Source organism: Solanum verrucosum, unplaced genomic scaffold, assembly GCF_900185275.1.
Source record: "Solanum verrucosum unplaced genomic scaffold, falcon-dt-bn FXZP01000184.1, whole genome shotgun sequence".
In the NCBI taxonomy this organism is placed as follows: domain Eukaryota; kingdom Viridiplantae; phylum Streptophyta; class Magnoliopsida; order Solanales; family Solanaceae; genus Solanum; species Solanum verrucosum.
The window spans coordinates 446,180-468,375 of NW_026020302.1; the positions used below are offsets into that span (position 1 = coordinate 446,180).

The following is a 22,196-nucleotide window of genomic DNA, read 5'->3' on the forward strand; positions in this document are numbered from 1 at the left end:
CACAAAGCGTTTTCTTTCTTTCCCAACCTATTGTTTCTAAAGCCTACCTTCGTTCGATTGGATCTTGATCCAGCCTACTACAAGAATCCTGTATCTAGCAATGTAACCTATACAAAGGTAAGATGTATTTTTTTCCTTTGACGTTGGTTTTTGGTTTCTCTTGTTACATGATTAAAGAGATAAAACAACACATACATTTCTTTCTCGCAGAGTGTATTGAATCAGACAACAAAAAGCTACTCCCTCTTTCCCTAATTACTTGTCCACTTTTGAATTGATACACCTATTAAGAAACAATTATTGACATAGTGAGTTTATCATTTTATCCTTATTAATTATGAAGTGGATGAATAAAAAATTTAAGATTTTCAAAAAGTTCTACCTTTTTCAAAGTAATTAATTGATGATATAATAGATAAAATTTTTTGTGTTCTTTCTTGATTTGTCAAAATGAACAAGTAATTAGAGACAACTATAAAAGGAAAAGTGGACAAGTAATTAGAGGCAGCGAGAGTAATAATTTGAGGATTCATGGTTTTTTAATCAAAGTGGACTCCATTTAAAAACTTTGTAAATTCTACAATCGTAACTCCTAAAAGTACAAACATGCAAGCACATAGTACCTACCACATTAAAAATTGCAATAGCCACCTGGCAAAATGAAAATGTCTTGGGCAATTGATCAATTACGGAAATGCCCTATTGAAAATAAGGCGGGAGGGCGTCTCCTTCTCCAACAAGCTTATATTCAGAACAAGTCACATTTTAAAACCTAAAGCTTCTTCATTTCTTCTGCTTCACTTTATTGTTCCAAAAAATCTTCAATATGTCAATGGACCTCGACCCAGATGAAGTCTTTCGTGACGATGAAGATGACCCTGAAAATGAATTCTTCAAGGTAAGCCCCTTGACCTTTTTTTTTTAAAATTAGGGGTAGGGAATGGGAAATGGGAAATGGGTAAACTAAACATGCTGGAAACAGAATCCTAAAAGGAATTATTATGAGTTTTCACTTGCTGTTAAATTAGGTCTTAGGCCTAACTCATACTCCAAAAACTAGCTCAAAAGGGAGGAACAAAAGTCTCACATCGGTGGTTAATGAGATGGGTGGACTCCTTATAAGGCTTGGACAATCCTCCTCCCTTTGAGCTAGCTTTTGGGGTGTGAGTTAAGCCTAAGACCTAATTTAACACTTGCTTGTTTAAGTTAAGATTGATTATTAAGCTATTTGATATTTTTATGTCAAAACTAAACATGCAGGAAAGAGATGCTACTAAGGAATTATTGGTGTATCTTGTGGATGCTTCACCTAAAATGTTTTCTACTACTTGCCCAACGGTTAGTCCTTTTTACCAGCTGCTTTTCTCATTTTGATTGATTTTGGTCATTTCCCATTACTCCACTTCACTTTAAACTGATAAAGTTGACTTTTTTCACTGTGAATTTCTTTTAGACATTAATTTATAATCCGATTGAGTAGAGTTCAAGGCGCCGTATCATTACATTGTATTAAAGTCAGGTCCATTCATGGTTGAGCTCTTGGTCCATGCTCCAGTAGGACCTGGGCGTAAAGGGGTTGGTTGGTTAGAGTGGGTTTGGTTCCCACATTTATTGGGGAATGGACAAGCGGTCTGCTTATATGGACTTGAGCAATAACCCCTTCTTGAACTAACTTTTGGGGTTGCAAAGCACAACTGTTAGGAGTTGTTTTTTCTGGAAAGGGACATCTCCTTGAGGTTGGATTTCTATTACTTTTTGTTAAATGGAAATGTGCATTTTAAGCTGTATGGTTAACAAACGAGTTCATTTGGTAGAGATGAATGGAGAGACTTGTTGATAGGTTATTAAGCTAATAAATATGAAACGTTTATTGTAAAAGTCTTATAGAAACTAATTTATCATATAGAAAGGCATTTTTTGCAAAGCACATTTTTTTTTAAACTTGTAATGAATATATATATTAAAGTTGCACCATAACAGGGCAAAAAGACTTTACAAAATCCCAACCAAGCTTAAGCTACTGCTTCACAAGGATCCTATCATATCAATAATCAACCTCCTTAGCATAGCTTTCAAAGCACAATTGTAAAAATGGTTCATGCGATATTCCTGGTGTCTTGTTGGTGTGATTTGAACTTGCAGCTGGAGCCTGGATGATGCACAATGGCAGTCAATTAAGCATCAACTACGAAGAACAATTCTAGGAGCTTTGAACTCGAAGAACTAAGATACTGATTCAGAGCTTGCAGTTGAGTTATTAGAAAGAGTATTTTAGAAGAAAGAGAAATGTATTATCATTCAATGCCTTAAACTCCAATCCTTTACATTGTATATATGGATATATTCCACAACTAAAATTCAACTGCTACACTGGCTGTTATAACAGAATAACAAAATTGTAACTAACTAATGAATTCCTCCACTAACTGACTTGTAATATCTGTAGACTTGCATCAATACCCCCTACAAAAGTACATCCTTGTCCTCAAGGCTGAAAGGAAGGAAATCTATGTTGAATGTCAGACAAGTATTCCCAAGTAGCTTGAGAAGAATCAATAGCAGTCCACTTCACAAGCACTTGAACTACAACCTTGTTGCCTCTTTTCACAAGCCTCCTGTCTAACACACCTTCAAGCATAGGGAAATATGGACTGGACAAATGAAACACAGGTGGATGATTGATGACATATGGGACCTCATGACACTTCTTCAACTGAGAGACGTGAAATGTATGATGAATTAGGACATCAGTTGGCAAAAGTAATTTATAGGCAACCACTCCAACTTTAGCAGCAATAGGATAGGGACCAAAATACTTAGCAGCCAACTTGTTAAAGGGTCTAACAACAACTGAAACTTGCCTATAAGGTTGCAGCTTAAGGTAAACCCAATCTCCTACCTCGAAACATCTGTCAGACCTATGTCGATCAACCAAGTCTTTCATTCTTTGTTGGGCTCTTTGAATATGAAACTTCAAAAGATGAATGATTGCTTCTCTAGCAGCCAATGATCTATCTACCATGTCAGATGAAGACTCACCTGCTAAGTAAGGAAGGTGAATGGGGGGTTTCTGACCATATAAAACTTCATAAGAAGTGCATTTGATAGCAGTGTGATAAGTAGTATTATACCACCACTCAACAAGCGGTAAATAACTTGACCATTCCTTAGGGCTATCAGAACAAAAACATCGCAGATAAGTTTCCAATGTCCTATTCAAAACCTCCGTTTGTCCATCTGTTTGAGGATGATAAGCAGTACTCCTCTGGAACTGAACCCCTTGTATTGTAAACAATTCTTGCCAGAATTTACTAAGGAACACAAGATCTCTATCACTTGTCAATGTAGCTGGCATGCCATGAAGTTTAAAAACATTGTCCAAGAAGCACTGTGCTACGGACTGAGCAGTATAAGGATGTTGTAGGCTCATGAAATGGCCATATTTGCTCAACCTATCAACCACCACCAAGATAACATTTTTGCCATTGGACTTAGGTAAGCCCTCAATGAAGTCTAAACACACATTGGTCCATACTCCATCTGGAATAGGCAAAGGCTGCAGTAAGCTTGGATAGGCAGAAACATCATACTTGTGCCTCTGACAGACATCACATTTGTTGATGAAGTCCCTCACATCCTGACTTAGAGACTTCCAATAAAATAGAGATTGTATCCTCTTAATGGTAGCATTCATGCCAGAATGTCCACTTTGTGTTGTAGAATGCCACAATGAAATAATTGTCTTTCTCAAGTGGGAATTGGCTCCAACTACCAATCTACCCTTCCACCTAAGCTGAGCATTACACCAAGTAAAAGACTTGAAAGGCTGAACCTGTAATTTAGTAATCAAAGTCTGCAAAGATGCATCAGTTAACCAAGTTCCCTTGATCTGCTCATATAGAGAATCATTAGGTGTCAATAAGGAGATAGCTAATAACTTAGCATCAGGCTTCCTAGATAAGGCATCAACAACTTTGTTGTCTATACCCTTCTTATATTCAATTGAAAAGTCGAAAGCCATTGGTTTGGAAATACCAGCCACCTAAAAGTCAGTGTGGAGGTTTTGTTCCAACAAATGCTTCAAAGCTTTTTGATCAGTCTTGACAATGAAGGGCCTTCCTATCAAATAGTGGGACCATTTAGTGACAGCAAATATAAGAGCCATTAGTTCCCTATCATAGACAGACATGGCTTGGTGTCTAGGAGCCAGTGGCCTGCTAATAGATGCTATAGGGTGGCCTTGCTGCATTAGCACAACACCAATTCCCTTCCCACTTGCATCAGTTTCCACCACATAAGGTTTAGAGTAATCAGGCATAGCTAATACTGGGGCAAAAATAAAGGCTTGCTTTAGTTCCTCAAATGCTGTTGTAGCATGCTCAGTCTAAGTATATCCATCCTTCTTGAGTAACTCATGTAATGGCTTACAAATGGATCCAAATCCTTGTATAAACCTTCTGTAATATCCAGAAAGTCCCAAGAACCCCCTCAACTCCTTGATATTGCTAGGAATAGGCCATTGTGCTACTGCTACAATCTTCTTGGGGTCTGTAGACACCCCCTCACCACTAATGAAGTGGCCTAGATATTCCACTTTAGGCACTCCAAAGGCACATTTAGACATTTTTGCATATAGTTGGAATCGCTGCATTAGTTCAAAGACTGCCCTCACATGTTCAATATGATCGACCATACTTTTATTGTAAATAAGTATGTCATAAAAAAAACTAAAACAGTTTTTCTCAGTAGTGGCTTAAAAACTGAATTCATAAGACTTTGGAAGGATGATGGAGCATTAGTTAAGCCAAAAGGCATTACCAAAAATTCATAGTGTCCTTCATGAGTCTTAAAGGTAGTTTTCTAGATGTCATTTTCATACATTTTCAGTTGGTGATATCCAGCTCTAAGGTCAATCTTTGAAAATACCATGGAACCTCCTAACTCGTCCAAGAGGTCCTCTATAATGGGTATGAGAAACTTGTCTTTAATGGTCAAGTTATTCAACTCCCTGTAATCTACACAAAGTCTCCAACTACCATCCTTTTTGCCAACCAACACAACTGGCGAAGCATAAGGACTAGTACTATGCTGTATGACCCCCTGATCTATCATTTCCTGTACAAGTTTCTCTATAATATCCTTTTTGACCCCTGGGTACCTATAAGGTCTTTTGTTCACTGGGTTGGCCAACTCAACCAGTGGTATGCGATGATCGAAAGACCTTCTATGAGGTGGCAGTGTAGTAGGAATCTCAATGCTGGCATATTGGTCAATTAACAAGGATAATGCTGGATGAACTAAGTTACCTTGGTCAGCATGAATGTTGTAGCACTGCAACCTATCCTCTGAACCAAATAATAATGACATCATGAAGAATTGAGTCTCATCAGACTCAACCTTATTTATTGATTTGGTCCTTGCTGACTTTAGCTGACTACTAGCTCCTCTGAAGACATGTTTTTTACCTTGATACCTGAATTCAATGGTTTTATTCTGAAAATCAAACAAGATTCTACCCAAGGTATTCAACCATTGTACCCCCAGGACAATGTCCACATTACCCAATGGTAGCAACAAGAAATCAGAGGTAAATGTAGTACCCTGCAAAAGCCATGTTAGATTTTTGCACACTAAACCTGTTTGCACCTTCCTGCCATCAGCAACACTAATTGATTGGGCCATAATAGTGGTGGATTGACATCCTAACCTCTTGGCTACTTCTTGATCAATGAAATTATGTGTGCTCCCAATATCAATTAAAACCTGCAAGGGTTTCTTTTCATGATAGCCAGCCACTTTAATAGTCTGATAACCAATCACTCTTGTGAAAGCTTGTAAGGATATGGTCATGAATTCATCAACTTCCTCGTTGTCTTCTTGTATTTGGTCTTGCACTACCTCTTCTTGAACCAACTCCTCATCTTCTCTTTCCACTAGAAAAAATTGTTTATTGGACCTACACTTGTGACCAACCACATATTTATCATCACAAAAAAAAACAAAGGCCTTTAGCCCTTTTCTCATCTCAGTAGCAGTCAGCCTCCTTCCCAACCCATTACCAGTGAATCTGTTAGGTTTAGCAACCTGTGAATCAACTGGTTTCCTATATGTGGAATTTGGTGTAAATGGTTTTTGAGAGAAATTAGTTGGTTTAACATGAGTAGGAGTAGGTAGAATTGGTCCCTGTATTGGTCTGACCATAGGTTTCAAACCCCATGTCTTCGCTTGTGCATCAAAAACATCCTCTTGTAACCTAGCAAGTTTATAGGCCTGTAGTAGTGTTCTTGGTGACTGCATCCTGATAGATTTGTTTAGTTCTGGCTTTAGCCCACCCAAAAAACAGCTGATAGTATTCTCATTTGACAGATTCACTCCTGTTAATAATCTATCAAACTCAGCTTGGTATTCCTTCACACTGCCTGTTTGAGTTAGATTCTTCAAAGCCTCCATAGAATCCTCAAACTCTTCCCCAAATCTTTCATTCAAAGCCAAGGCATACTCGGTCCATGAAGGATCAGCTACACAACTTCTAGACCTCATATACGACCTATGCCAAGCAATTGCCTCCCCTTCTAGGTGAATTGAAGCTACTTGTACCCGCTGGTCGAATGCAACCTCATCCATAGCAAAGAATTGGTCCACCTTATACAACCACGTTCTTAAATCTTGACCAGAAAATCTAGGGAATTCTAATCTAGAAAATTGAGTGAAGAGATTACCAGAATTGCTGTGAGTTTCCTTGTGTCCGATTTCATGCTGTGATTCAACTGAACAGGCCTTATCCGTTGAAGATTCTGCTCTTCCCAGTTCCTTTTCTTTGCCCTTAATTCCCAATCGGCCAATGGTTTCCTTGATCTCATACAATTCCTTTTCTATTTGTGAATTCCTATCGTTCATGCTAGTCATCCCCTCCATCAGATTCGTCAACTGATCTTGGATCTGGGCTAATCGATCATCCATCTCTTCCACTGATTTATCTTGATTCTTACTTCTGGTCACCATCATGCCAAAGATCGCTAGCTCTGATACCAATTGATGCACAATGGCAGTCAATTAAGCATCAACTACGAAGAACAATTCTAGGAGCTTTGAACTCGAAGAACTAAGATACTAATTTAGAGCTTGCAGCTGAGATATTAGAAAGAGAATTTTAGAAGAAAGAGAAATGTATTATCATTCAATGCCTTAAACTCCAATCCTTTACATTGTATATATGGATATATTCCACAACTAAAATTCAACTGCTACACTGGCTGTTATAACAGAATAACAAAATTGTAACTAACTAATGAATCCCTCCACTAACTGACTTGTAATATCTGTAGACTTGCATCACTGGAGGAATGAAAGGCTTAATTGGGCTAACAGCAGGTTCCAAACCAATATTTGGCACCTTGTTTGTGTTACTTTCATTAAAATATTTTAGGGGATCCTAGGAGGCCTATTTTTCTTAAAAGCATCTTCTCAATTTTCTTTAGCATTTTCACCTTTTGATTGTAAATGTGGAATCCCACTCATTTCTTCATTTTTGCAGGATGATGAAAAGACTGCAACTCATTTTCAAGTTGCCATCAATTCCATTGCACAATCTCTCAGAACTCAGATTATTAATAGGTCTTATGATGAAGTTTCTATATGCTTCTTTAACACTGTAAGCCCTTGTTCCCTAGAAGCTGTACATCTGAAGCTGTGTCTTTGACAATATGATATAATATCCTTAATCGCGCTGCTTTTCTCTATCTACAAAATTATTTCAGAGTTATACTTACCCCCCCCCCCCCCCCCCAAAAAAAAAAAATTAAATCCTGAACTAACCTTTGCTGGGCCTTCTTTTCCACCTTGGTTGTAACTTGAGAATTCTGTGTGGATTTGTATTTTCCTTTATTCTAAAAGAATGTGGACATAGATTTTCATTTACTTGTGGGATCCAAGTCTTCCTTGTACTGTATAAGTCTGATCAAATATTATTTAGGTGGGCCAGATGTATGTGCTCTTGTTATGCAGCAGACTAGGTGGGTTAAAAACCACTTCTATCAAGGCAGATTTGTTTTTGCTATTTCCCCCCTAACTAACACCTGTTTCGAGTTTTTGTTTCCTATTGTTAGTATTTCCAAATTTTGATAAGGGAAAACCAAATTTGAGAATTTTTTTTAGTGATGATTTTTTCTTATGTTCTTTTTTTGTGATTTCAGCGGGAAAAAAAGAACTTGCAGGACCTAAGTGGCGTTTATGTATTTAATGTTCCAGAAAGAGAGGATCTGGACAGACCAACAGCTAGGCTAATTAAAGAATTTGATCAAATAGAAGGTAAATCATCATATTGGTCTCTAATTTAGTTTTTGGTGGGCGTGTAGTATTGCACCTATCTCTGTTTTGACTAGATTCAACATTGGTCCTCAAATTGCTTCATCTTAGGTCACATCATTGCAGTCAAAATTCGCATAAGCAAAGTGACTCGTGCCAAGTTGTTGTATCATCATTTTTCATCTTTTTTTCCCTTGTAAATATGAGCTGTTTCTCAGACTTAAGAGGAAAAACTCATCCATGAAGGTACTCTTAATTTTGCTTCATTAGCACCTTTCTTCGTTAAAGCCCACACTTAAATTTCAGTTTTTGCACTTAAAACCTTAGTGCTTTCTATACTTTGCACTCTGAGGAGAGGGCTTGTTGTCAATCTGCCTAAAGGAACATAGGCTCTTGAATATATGTAGAAGCAGTCATTTTTACTGACTCTTCACAATCGTCGTACGGAGTACTTTATTAGTCCTTGTTTGACCAGCAAACTGGAAAACCCTAAAATTATGTTATTTCATACTTAATTAATAATAATGCGGAGAATTTTCTGCTATGTCAATGGACTGAGAAAGCTTCATCCTCTATACAATCAGTTAAATGTCTTGCCTCGTCAATGAATAAACTCAAGGAAAAACAGTGAGTTTTTTTGGTTTTCTAGACTTGTGCTGCAATTACCTGTTTAATTTGTTTGCAGAAAGATTTGAAAAAGAAATAGGAAGTAAGTACGGAATTGTGCCTGGCTCTCGTGAGAATTCTCTTTACAATGCTCTTTGGGTTGCACAAGCCCTTCTCCGTAAAGGGTAAAATTTGCTCATTTCCTTTTTGTTTTCCCCTGAAATGATGTGCACCATCTTATTTTACTAGTGTTCAAACCATTTCCAGATCTGCAAAAACTGCTGATAAACGCATTCTCTTGCTTACAAATGAAGATGATCCTTTTGGTAATCTCAAAGGTGTCATAAAAGTGGATATGATGAGGACAACGATGCAGCGTGCCAAAGTATAGTATCTATGCCACATATTTATATATTAATATTATAGTCAGTTGAAAACAAGTCCCAAAGGAAAAAGTAAATTTATGTGAAGATAGCTCTGAGTGAAATTGAGATTGTTTTGTGACTTCTTGAATGATTATTACACTACTATTCTACTCATAGCGCTAATGGTTGCAGGATGCTCAAGATCTTGGTATTACAATTGAGCTTCTTCCACTAAGCCGGCCAGATGATGAGTTCAATGTTTCCCTTTTTTATGCTGTATGACCATTATTTATTTTTGAGATCCTTTCTTGCATGTTGTTGTTATCTAATTCAAGATCTTTGTCTTCAGGATTTACTTGGTCTGGAGGGTGATGACCTTGCTCAGTTCAAAGCTCTGATAGGAGAGAGGTATACTTTACAAAAGATTTCAACTGTTGAGGATTCCCCATGGATAGTTGTGAGCTATTCAAATTTATTAGTATGCTCAGTATATGTATGGCTGTCTCATATGATTGCACTAGTCAATTGATGAATCTCCATCTAAAATGTTAAACTACTTTCTGAAGGACTTGATATTTGTTGACACAATTTACTGTAGTGTGATTAATAATTATTCATTAAAGGAGTCCAAAATAAGAACTTGTTACATATAGTCATGCTTTCTTTCAGTGATCGAGATGATGTAGTCATTTGTTGTGTTGATATTTCTCTAAGTGATCTAATGTTCATGAAGATTTAGTATGATGACAATATGAAATGAGCGTAAATAAAGAAGTGGTGATTCATATAGTCGAGACCAACTTGCTTGGGACTACGATTTAGTTGTTGTCCATCTAATGTGTAGTTGTTGATCTAATGTTCAAGAAGAACAAATCACCTAAGTTTTCTTTCCTACAGCTTCTTATAGTAGTGTTAGGAAGTTTCATGCTGGAAGCATGAATGGTTGCACCTATGGTCTCCATTTCTTGAAAGATACATGTACTGAAGTACTGATTGAAATTCAGATTCTTGTATATTAATACTCAGAGTTCTCTATCTGTTTCTTAAGATGAATTTGTCCTTATGTCTAGGCATTTATACAGTGTGTGGGAGTATGCATGGTTTTTTTGGGCTAAGTAACACAACAGAGTCATATAATACTACTGAAGTTTCTAAAATAATTGCTATACAGACAGATTGCTGAGGGACTGGCAAAGGTATACAAGACAGACAAGATAATTGTCCAATATAATTAGGTACAGACATTATATGTCTGGTAAATGAAAATAGGAAAATATATTTTCCAATACCATGTGGTTGTTCCATTGGAGTAGCATTGAACAGACATGAATACAGTGAAAAAGAATTAGAACTTCGACAATTAGAGGGACTGAACATGCAAAGGACATAAAATTACATCAACTTGTGTAAAACGCAATTAAGAAAAGCGTAATACATTTTTTTTTAAAAAGGTAGCATAATACTAAAGATAGAATATAGAATCTCCAGACTATCAGCAAAGCTCCTTTACCTTCCCATTTCAGGCTTCACCGAAGGACAGATTCCATTTCTTCAATAGGTATTGCTTACTGGAAAACTTACTCAGTTATTTGAATAATAGTCTTGAACAAGGAGGATTTTTTTAAGTGGATGACAATGGAAGGAAGATGATCCATTTTGTGCATTCAGAGAGAAATGAGGGTCCAAAAGGGTGATATGAATGTTCACAAATTTACTTGTTAGTTTTATTTATTTCTTCATTTGTTTTCTTGATTGATGACATGAATACTTGAATGTAGAAAACCAAATAACATGAAGGTGAGATGACCAGATCCAGTAATTGGGTTGAATGCAATTTGTGCAGACATTCAAAATCTGGTGTATGTGCTTTGTATGCTGTTAAACAGCTCAAGCTTGTACATGTCCTTTATTTATGTAGGAATCTGATTGGTGGTGTGTTTTGTGCCTATGTTACTAAATTGTGCATTTTTATAACTTCCTGCATTTCCAAAATTTGTGGTTTTATTCTTTTTGATCAAGATCACTAGATAATAAATGTCAGTTTGCAAGGTGTTAAGGTGTTGAGTGCACTTTGAGCCTGTTAGATTTGTTATTCTTTTAGAGCCTAAATTTACTGAAAATGTATTGGTCCCTGTTTTCATGCGTTCCTTTCCTATGTTTGCTATATCAGGTTTGAAGATCTGAACGACCAGCTAAGGAAACGAATGTTTAAGAAGCGCAGAGTTCGAAGACTTAGATTTGCAATTTTTAATGGATTATCTATCGAACTTAACACCTATGCTTTGATCCGTCCAACTAATCCAGGTCTGCCTTTGTTGTCCTATCTTTTATTAGGTAATGATTACTGTGAGCCGACTATAAGTAAACGCTATACCCTTATTATTTTTCTGTAGGGACAATTACTTGGCTTGATTCGATGACTAATCTTCCTTTGAAGGTACTTTTTAGCTTCATTGTCATGCTTTGTTTTTAACCTTGTTTCTTTTGTTCTTTGGAAGTTCCCTATCAATTTTGTTGAGTTTATGTGTGTCTCTTGTTTAGTGGGAGGGGGATTAAGAGAATTATTGTTCATAACTAACTTTTGCACTTCTTGGGGTTTTGATTTTTATTAGTTCTGATTGTAATGGATTTGCAGCAATCTTTTGACTATTCATTGAGGGTTCAGTGTTGTTTTCTTTCTTACGGTCATTTCGTCCAAAGAAAAATTTCATTTGACCATCTATCTTTCAATATATTTGTCAGCCTTTAGATGGGTGATTGCAGTTTGTAGCTACACATTTTTGTGGAAGAGCCAGTATAAGTTTTTCATTTCACTTCTCTGTACGTCCCAATTATACAACAATTTTTTTGGTTTTCCTTGCCGACCAATCATGTGAAGACACTCTTAGGTCAATGAATATCCTATGGAGATCTTGCCAATGAATCCGTAGCAAAACAAACAGGGAACCTTGTAAGAAAATTATCATGATATTTATTGAAAATGCTGTTATTTACCAAACAAGTCCTTCTAAAGCATTTTAGGCGCTCCTATCTAGGTATTTCTAATACTATAAGTTTTCTTAGTTCACATTCTATCTTGAAAAAATAATACGTAGAATCCCGTTATATGTTATTTATGTGACTTATGTGATTATAGGGGAATTAAACAGTGTTACCATTGTAATGCATTTCTAGTAATGCAAAGTTTTATACCACAAACTAATTATTGTTTTTTTTTTTTTTTTTTTTTTTTGAGAAAGGTAACATTTACTTCTATATATCTACAGGTATACTACATCGAAGTGTAGTCCCCCCCCAAAAAAGTTCTACTTACATCATTCTTATGATCTTCTAGTTACAGCCAATCAATAACATTAAACATCTTCAATAACTCCTATCACTACTTGCTTACACCAAAATAGTACAGCCCTAGACAGTTTGTCTTTATCTTTTGAATATTGTTCTGTTTTCCTTCAAAACATCTTTGATTCCTTTCCTTCCAAATTGTCCACCAAATGCAAGCTTAGGACAATCCTCCATTTCCTCTTTTTTTTTTTTTTTTTCTGCATTTCCATCCCTGTTCCAGCATTGTAGGCCTTCTATAATTCTCCCAGGCTTTGTCCACTTGATCTTCCTCTTGTGGATGAACATCTGCCATGTCCATTTGCAGTGTAAAAAGTGAAGGTTGACCGTCTCCACCTGTTTTCACATAGATAGCATCTAGAACATAGATTGTATTTCCTCTTGTTCAAGTTCTCATGTGTCAAGACTGCCTCCTTTGTCAAGAGCCATGTGAAGTAATTCACCTTGTTGGGAGTTTCTGTTCTCCTGATCATCCTCCAGGGCCATCCTGTTTGCTGCACCTCAGTAGAATCGAGTTCTCTGTATGCTGATTTTACAGTGCATTCTTCCCCCTCTCCCCCCCTTCCATAATAGTCTATCTTCCTCTCCTGTCAGATTGGTAGCCATATGCATTGTGTGATGAAATCTTGCTATGGTTGTCATTTCCCAATCAATTAGGTTCCTTCTTAGAAACAGGTTCCACCCTTGTCCTGTCCATAATTCTGCCATTGTTGCTTCTTGTGCTTGGTTCAGGCTATGTAGTACAGGGAAAGCATGTTTGAGTGTCTCCTGTCCACATCAAATGTCATTCCAAAAAGCTACTTTTTCTCCATTGCCCACCTTACAATTTGTTCTCTCCCTGACTTGTTGCCATAGGTTCCTGATAGATCTCCATACACTACAATTGTAAGGGTTGGTCACCACCTCTGTCATCCATTTGTCCTCCATGCCATATTTTTCTAGCATTACTTCTTTCCATAGATATACTTCTGGTGAGACAAATTTCCACAGCCAATTCATCATCAAGCTCTTGTTTTGGGTACTCAGCTTTCTAATCTAAATGTTGTGTTTTATACTGTTTACTACACCGAAATTACTATTTTTTATATGGGAAACCAAACTCGTAGAGCTGATGGAGTTCATTGGAGAAGTTATTACTCTCTATTTCAGATTAGTGATGGATGGATGTGTCTACTAGCTGTGTTAGATCTAGGACACAAGGTTTACTAAATGAGAAGTATTATAGTTGAAATTGAAAAAAGTTTGTGAAAGTTATGTTAGAATAGGAATAGGTTTATACAATCCTATTAGAATAGGAATAAGTTTATACAATCCTATTAGAATAGGAATAGGAATAGAAATAGAAATAGGAATACTAAATAGTATCCTACTTGGTAAAGGATTATATTCTAGGGTCTATAAATAGGGTCTCAATGAAATAATGTAAACAGCAACAATTCAATAATATTCTTCTCATATATTTCTCACATGGTATCAGATCCTCTACGATCTTAGTAAACAATCAAAGTGTTTCCGCTGCTGGTGGGCGGCTATTACTCATATATGCCACCCGTCTGGCCAACAATTATGTTAGCAAAAGTTGGGTCACCGTGTATCTTTTCGGTGACTATTTTCTCATATTTGATTTATGTAAGCACCGTGCCATCATTCCGGTGACTACTTTCTTATATCTAACTCGTAGCACCGTGCCATCTTTCCGGTGACTACTTTGTCATATTTAATTTGTGTAGCACTGTGCCATCATTCCAGTGACTACTTTTCATATATAATTTTTGTAGCACCGTGTCATCCTTCCGGTGACTACCTTTTTTGCATATCTGATTTGCGTAGCACCGTGCATCTCTCCGGACTACTTTTCATATTTAATTTGTGTAGTATCGTGGATTTTTCCGAACTATTTTCTCATATCTGAGTTGCATAGTATCATGTGTCTTTTCAGTGACTCCTCAGATTTGATTTGCATAGTTCCATTCGTCTTTTCGGTGACTCCTCAAATCTGATTTGCGTAGGGTTGTGCCATCATTCCAACCCTACCCATATAATTTTCTTTTTTCAGTAGGGTCGTGTCATCATTCCGACCCTACCCATATTATTTCTCTTTTTCAATGGAGGTCGTTCCATCAATTCGAACTATCCTATATAATTTCTATTTTCTAGTTGGGTCGTGACATAATTCCGACCCTACCCATATAATTTTATTTCTTAGATTGTGACCACTTTTATCCATCAAATCTAATACTCCGGCATATGAGCATGTTCCGGCCAGTTTTTCGGTGACTTTCTTGTTAAATACTGACACGTCTATTGATTCCAACATGATCCATACACTTTATACTAGATTTTGAGCACTTTCGGCGACCGTTGCATTGTGAAGAAGTCTATATGGAGCAACCACCTAATTTTGTTGCTCAGGGGGAGTTTAGTAGCCTTGTATGTTGATTACGTAAGTCACTCTATGGTCTGAAACAGTCTTTGCAAGCTTGGTTTGGGAAGTTCAACACTGTAATTTTATCACTCTCTGTTTTATCAGCATTATGCATCAAATTCAGTATTTCATGAGAAGACCAAGCCCATTGAGATTGATTGTCAAATTTGTGAAGTCGAGTGATCAACTTGCAGATATCTCACCAAGCCCCTCATCGGTCCTCGTGTTAATTACATTTGTAACAAGTTAGGTACATGAATTGTATGCACTAGCTTGAGGGGGAGTGTTAGAATAGGAATAGGTTTATACAATCCTATTAGAATAGGAATAAGTTTATACAATCCTATTAGAATAGGAATAGGAATAGGAATAGAAATAGAAATAGGAATACTAAATAGTATCCTACTTGGTAAAGGATTGTATTCTAGGGTCTATAAATAGGGTCTCAATGAAATAATGTAAACAGCAACAATTCAATAATATTCTTCTCATATATTTCTCACAAGTTAAAGTTGTGTTCGAGAATGAATGGAGAAGTATTTTGTGGTAGTTGAAGATTTGAGATTAGAAACCTGTGTTTCACTTGAAATACACCTTTAAACCAATACCTCAATCTTTCACCTAGTGTTCAAATGCTTGTATATTTATGGCCAAACAAGTTTTTGCAAATACTGATGTGCCGTGTTTGTAAATATTGAAATAATATTATGACAAACCGGCCCTTAGTTTTAGAATAAAATAGTTTCAGCCTAGAGCGGGTTGGGCATAGAGGATTATTATAGCTGGCCCCAATGAGTTTGAGATTGAGGAGGAGTTGATTGGTTTGGTTTTTATGTAGGTTCAAGTCTAAGCATTTAAATTTGTATAATGTTTGCATAGTAGAAGATAAGAAGTAAAAACAGTTGGGGGCTGTAGGTGAGAGAGGGTATGCTGGGGAACATTTATGTATAACATAGTTGAAATTGGATAGACTGTTATACGTAATGGGATTAACTTCACGGTGGGCTGTATGTTGGGAAGGTGTTACAGGTGGTTGTGGAGCTACATAATGCCCCATATAGGATATTTTTTCCCAATAAAAAGAAGACTCAACTTCGTATAAGGAATTTCTAAAGGTCTGAGCTGTTCTGTCCATTGCCTTAAATTGTTTTGTTGGACGCTCAGATTCAACACATATTTCATGCATGCAGCGACAATATTTTTTGCCATGTCATATTAATATTTGGTAAGTTATTGAGGAATTTTGTGTCAGCTTGTTTCTGAATCCCACTTACTAGGGTAAGTCACCATTTCCAAGTTGTCACTTATCATTGAAGTTGGTAGAAAAGTTAATGAAATGTCAGTTCTGGTTTGTGTTGGGATTTGGTATAAAGCAAGTCTTTAACCTCTTCTGTGTTCTTCCTTGTTTACAGGCTGAGAGATCCTTCATATGTGCTGATACTGCTGCTATAATTCAGGAGCCTCCAAAACGCTTTCAGTCTTACAAAAAGTCGGTATCTGTTTCTTAAAAGAATGACTCCTTTTTCTTCTACTCTGAATCTAGGCTTCTCTCTTCAATTATCCTTATTTTAGATAAATGTGTGTGGGTGGCATTTTTCATGTTTCTTCCAAATCTTCTTATTGTGTGTATATATATATTTTTTTATTTTGTAGTAGATATTAGATGAAATTAGTCGAGGTGCACACAATTTGACCAGATACCACCATCATAAAAAGAATGTGCCATATTTCAGAACCCAAAAAATTGTAAGAGACCTTCCCTATTTCATGTTGCTCAACCTCCTATATCCTATATAGGGAGTGTTCTCGTATCTTGTCAACAATCAATTTCAGTAAAACCTTTTCACTTCCAACGGGTAGAGTGAATTATTTTTTGTTTCTTTGAAAACACTTCAAAATTTAACCACTAACGATAGCTCGTACTTCCAGAAGATAGTAAAAAAGACAAAATCAAAGGTAGCACAATCTCCTTGCAGATTATCCAAAGAGAAGTCAAAACATTACCAAGCCTCTCCACAAACTATATTAGTATTCAGCTCCTAACAGTGCTCTCTTGTTGCATTTTTTCCAAAATTTTCTGATTAATTTAAGAGAGTATGGATACATTGGGACTTGGAACAGGGTGTTAAATCCTCACCATTTATGTATTGAAAAAGATTATGTAGTGAACTTGGGTATCCTAGAAAAAAAGATTATGTAGTGAACTTGGGTATCCTAGAAAAAATTCAAATTTGAGTTTCCTTGATTTGCTAAATTTTGCTTCACTTAATTACCAAATGACAAACCCAACTCGACTCTGGTATACTTATTCAGTCATTCACTGATGTCTTGTCCCTTTTTGTTTCAGTGAGAATGTCATGTTTTCTGTGGATGAGCTTTCAGAAGTCAAAAGAGTTTCAACTGGACATCTTCGTCTGCTGGGCTTCAAGCCATTGAGCTGCTTAAAGGACTATCATAACCTGAAGCCAGCAACTTTTGTCTTTCCCAGTGATGAGGTGTTCTTTTCAATAATCCACCTTCATTTTTCTTCTTTTGATTCAGTATATGGTCATAGTTAAAGGTTATTCACAGTCATCAGGCGTCTTCATTCTCGACAAGCTAAGCTGGTTAATATTAGTCCAACTGCTACTAGTTAAATTTTTTTATTTAAAACACTCTTTAAAATATGGTAGTTTTTGTCAATTTATATTGCTGACAGATGGGATATTGGATTGGATCATTTCACCTTTTAAAACTACATCTAGAAACGAGTCTGACGAGTCAACTTGATTTGTGCTTTATTTCTACATTTTTATATCTATCTTCATGTCCTTGTGGCATAGTTAATCAAATTTAGCTTTAACAGCTTGGACTATGCAGTACCAATGATTTCTTACCATACAACTTTACCACTTTGAATCCATCAATTGGGAATACTTTTCACTATCTCTTATAATATGTCATTTCCATGATTATCAATTCTATTGCTTCTCCTTGGTCCTTGCAGGAAGTGGTTGGAAGCACTTGTCTTTTCGTTGCTCTCCACAGATCAATGTTGCGGCTTAAGCGGTTAGTATGCCTGAAAATTTTGTTAATTTAATTAGCAAACAGGGTTAAGTTAATAGTAGGGAGTGATAAGTCCAGTTTTGCATGTTTTGACCTGTTATCTCTATTTAGAAGTGGCTGGATGCTCTTTTTCTTAGGTAAAAGTCCATCCATTCTACATTCAACTGGGTTTTCATTTTCATTTTGGTCACTGTTCATACTGTTTTGTCTATTTAAATACGAAAAATGTGTCTCTAGCCAGCCTTTTGTCTAAAGTAATTCACGCAACTGTTTTGTTGTCTTTCTCTCCTTCTCATTTCACCTTATCTTAGGTAGTTTGAACTACTCTTCAGCATCCCACTGTGCTAAATCTTGTTTGAAGTTGTATATAAACAGTCTGCAGTAGTGCTAGTTTGCTTTGATCTCAACCATTACGGAAGTGGCACATGCTGCTGACTTATGGGCATTTTTCTGCTTGCCTTCTCGCATTAAGATTAGTTTGCAAATGTTTATTTTTTCTCGACTGTAGAAATAAGTTCATGATCTTTCTGTTGCTGTGCTTGCTGAATGTGTTGCTGTTTTGTGTTTGACTTTAAACTATCATCGCAGTTTTGCAGTTGCTTTCTATGGGAATTCAAGTCATCCTCAATTGGTTGCTCTTGTTGCACAAGTAAGACATTGTTTTTCCCCTCCAAATCCTTTCGGATTATATGTAGACTAAATATGCCTATTTATGCACCTGTGATTGCTGGGATCAGTGATTGCCATCACCTCTGACATGCACTGAAGGATGTGTTGAGTGTGATAGTGAGACAACAATCCAAGTATATAATTTGATTCAATCACTAAGAATAGTCTTAACGACTTTATTTGTTCGTGAAATTCAAAAGAGATCTACTAAGAAGTATTAAGTCGGACATTCTTAATCCTTGTGTGATCATAATTTCAGGATTCCAAGAATTAAAAGAACTTCCATTACTGTCTTGTGTGTTTCGCTAATTTTCATGAGAGTTTCTTCTCTCTTTTTTTTTTTAAAAAAAAATTCTCTTTTCAAATGGTATTGGAGCCTCTACGATTTTGATAGGGACTTAAGTAGCTTATGCCTACTCGCTCCTCATGCGAGGTGAAAGTTTTCCCTTTTTCTTTTCAGAGTTCAATATTCTCACCTCTTTCGTGATCACTTTTTGCAAGACCATGCCTTTTTTTTTCCTGGAGGGGTGGAGGGGTGTTTTGGTGACACCAGCACTCTTTTTGATAATTTTTTGCAAGTCCAGCATACCTTGTAAATTTTTTCAAGTGCATTCAAACTTCTCAGTGGAAATTGGGTGGAGGGAGTAGCCTTTTTTGGTGTATTCTTTTCTCTGTGAAGTTGTGAATAATGACAAACTTTTACCTGTTTGGTCTTCCATTTTCATGGTTTTTGATAAATGCAGGATGAAATAATGACTCCTAGTGGTCAAGTTGAGCCACCAGGGATGCATCTGATTTATCTTCCATATTCTGATGATATCAGACATGTTGAAGAGGCAGGCAGATTATGTCTTAGTCACAATTGATTTCTTTTTCTATTTTGAAAAATCATGAAGTCTATATCTAACGAATGTGGTTTTACTTGCAGCTTCATACTGATCCTAATTCCGTGCCTCATGCCACTGACGACCAGATAAAGAAGGCCTCCGCTTTAGTGAAACGTATTGACCTCAAAGATTTTTCTGTGTGCCAATTTGCTAATCCTGGTAAGAAATCATTGCTTGGGAAAGGAGATCATTGTTTTGTGCTGCCACTATATGTGCAATTTCTATTCCAAATTGAAGCTTTTTTTTTTGGTAAGCAAATTATATTATTTACCAAAGTAAGTGTTACATCTCAAGAAGATAAAAACAAACAGAAGAAACCTACTACAAAGGGCCTGCACTGACTAGTATTAATCCCATGCCAGATGCACCCTGCAGCTCACGTAGACCTCCTAACACCTCGTCCCCAAACAAGCAACATCACTCTGGGTAACAATCCAGTTTAGTCATGTAAGATGCTAACTCAGGCACCATTGTAGCTCTATGGAAAACCTCCTGGACAATCTGCTTAATGATAACATGTTGTGGCCTTGTAGATTGCTGAAAAATTCTAAAATTCCTTCATGCCACACTGCAGCAGCTAACACCATCTTATAAACACCTGCACCTTTGCTTTTCCCTTTGCAATACCTCTGCGCCCATTGCACTTCATCCTTCCATCCTTCCATCCTTAGTTCAATCTTGAGATGCCTTGCCACTGTAATAACCTTTTCCATATACTACCAGTTACTGGGCAACTAAAGAATAGGTGTTGAATGGGCTGATAATTTTATGAGGTGAGATGGAAGCCTTTCTGGAGCTTGATGTTACCGTTGGGTTGGACTAACTGATCCATCTCTTTGTTGATCAAATGAAAAGTAATAAGTTCAATTATAGGGTGGACATCCAAAAGAAGCAAAGTTTCTGATGTAATTTGTTAAACATTTCTAGGTAGTGTAAAATGTAAATTGCAGAATCTACTTATGAACTTCAAAAAAGGGACTTTCAAACACAAGTCTTGCAAAGGTGTTTAATTTCTGTTCCAGTGCTTCATATCTAAAGCAATTAAATGATGCAAAGCAAAGGGTCATCGCTTCATACGTGAAGTCATGCGCTTCAAAAGAATTTTCGCTTCAAACAATGACTTGCAGAGTTATTTCATTGGACACCCTTCCAATTAACAGGCATTCATAATTTCTACAGAACTGTATGAAGTGGAATGCCCCTTATTTATAGAAGTGGAGTACCCCTTCCTTTTGTATTCTTACAAGATCATTTCTTGCAGCATTGCAGAGACATTATGCAGTATTACAAGCTCTTGCACTTGATGAAGATGAGATGCCTGAAATTAAAGACGAGACTCTTCCAGATGAAGAAGGAATGGCCAGGTAGTGACGAATTTCCACCATCTTAGGTCCCTTTAGTCTGTGGTTTTGGTCTTTTTTAGTCTTCAACTTGCCTCTATGTTTAGAAAATTTGTTATTCTGAAATTTCCTTTGCTTGTATCTTGTTTTGGTGCAAGGCCTGGTATTGTCAAAGCATTGGAGGAATTCAAGCTCTCTGTTTATGGAGAGAACTATGAGGAAGAGGACTCAAACATTGAAGGAAAAGCTGAACCAACAAGGAAACGAAAAGCAAATGCTATAAAAGAATATGGTAATTATGACTGGTCTGACCTTGCAGATAATGGGAAGGTAACATTGCCAAGCTTATGATGTTATGCTATATATATATATTTTGCCTCAGTTATGGGCTTTATAACAGATCCAAAATGTAACCAATCTATAATTTATGAGGTGATGTGGTTTGGGTTAGATAAATTAGTTGGAACAATTTGTGCTTCTAGTGAATGAGAAACTTTTAGTGAGATAGGCACAAAAAATACTTCGGCCAAAGCTGTTGTCAAAGGCTGAAGCTTTTTCAGAATGCACATCATAAAATTCCATTTGTTTCACTTATTATATTTGTATTTCACTTTTTTTTTTGCGATATTGCAGTTGAAGGACTTGACAGTTGTAGAATTGAAGTATTACCTAGGTGCACATAACCTTCCTGTCACTGGAAAGAAAGAAGCCCTGATTAGTAGGATCTTAACTCACATGGGTAAGTGAGTTGTGACTATTTCAGATCTTTGGCTGTCTGCCATAAGTTTGTACAGAATGGTTCTTTTTGTTGCAGCCTGTTGACTAGTTAGTTTTTCTTTCTATTTGAGACCATTATGTCTTGGCATTATTATGGAAATTAAGAGGTCTTGTTACCTGTTGCTTCATGTATATGTAACTTGATCCTTTTGCTTCATGTATATGAAAAATTGTTGGGACTTGATCAAAGAAGTCAATGGTGTACGAATGGGGTTAAATTGACTTTGCCAATACTCCTCTTCCCCGTATCTCGTGTAAATCCCCTCTTTCTAATTGTTATGACAATTAGGAGGTTCTCCAGAAGAAATATGGGTGTACGTGTTTTTGCTTCTGGTGGCAACATGCTTGTTCCAACTAAGATCAAGTATCTTGATGAATGGGTTCCAAATCAATGCATTTTGAGAGGAAATGTATTATCAATCTCATTGAGATCATG

General features: G+C 36.6%; 1 protein-coding gene across 1 annotated transcript; it reads left to right on the forward strand.

Moving 5' to 3' along the window:
• The first annotated feature begins 798 nt into the window (after nucleotides 1-798).
• LOC125834896 (ATP-dependent DNA helicase 2 subunit KU70) lies at nucleotides 799-21,864 on the forward strand. The gene is made up of 19 exons (XM_049514044.1): nucleotides 799-898; nucleotides 1,261-1,338; nucleotides 7,535-7,651; nucleotides 8,193-8,307; nucleotides 8,990-9,095; nucleotides 9,178-9,295; nucleotides 9,468-9,551; nucleotides 9,625-9,683; nucleotides 11,446-11,579; nucleotides 11,669-11,712; nucleotides 16,455-16,531; nucleotides 17,390-17,537; nucleotides 18,029-18,090; nucleotides 18,676-18,736; nucleotides 19,500-19,592; nucleotides 19,685-19,802; nucleotides 20,905-21,007; nucleotides 21,142-21,313; nucleotides 21,617-21,864. Exons 1-19 carry the CDS (start codon nucleotides 827-829, stop codon nucleotides 21,728-21,730), a joined length of 1,875 nt encoding a protein of 624 aa, XP_049370001.1. The 5' UTR covers nucleotides 799-826; the 3' UTR covers nucleotides 21,731-21,864.
• The last annotated feature ends 332 nt before the right edge of the window (nucleotides 21,865-22,196 follow it).

Coding starts and splice junctions, on each gene's coding strand:
- LOC125834896 (XM_049514044.1), top strand. CDS start 827: ATGTCAATGGACCTCGACCCAGATGAAGTCTTTCGTGACGATGAAGAT. Junction 9,096..9,177: donor CAAGCCCTTCTCCGTAAAGG/GTAAAATTTGCT, acceptor AACCATTTCCAG/ATCTGCAAAAACTGCTGATA. Junction 16,532..17,389: donor CGCTTTCAGTCTTACAAAAA/GTCGGTATCTGT, acceptor TTTTTGTTTCAG/TGAGAATGTCATGTTTTCTG.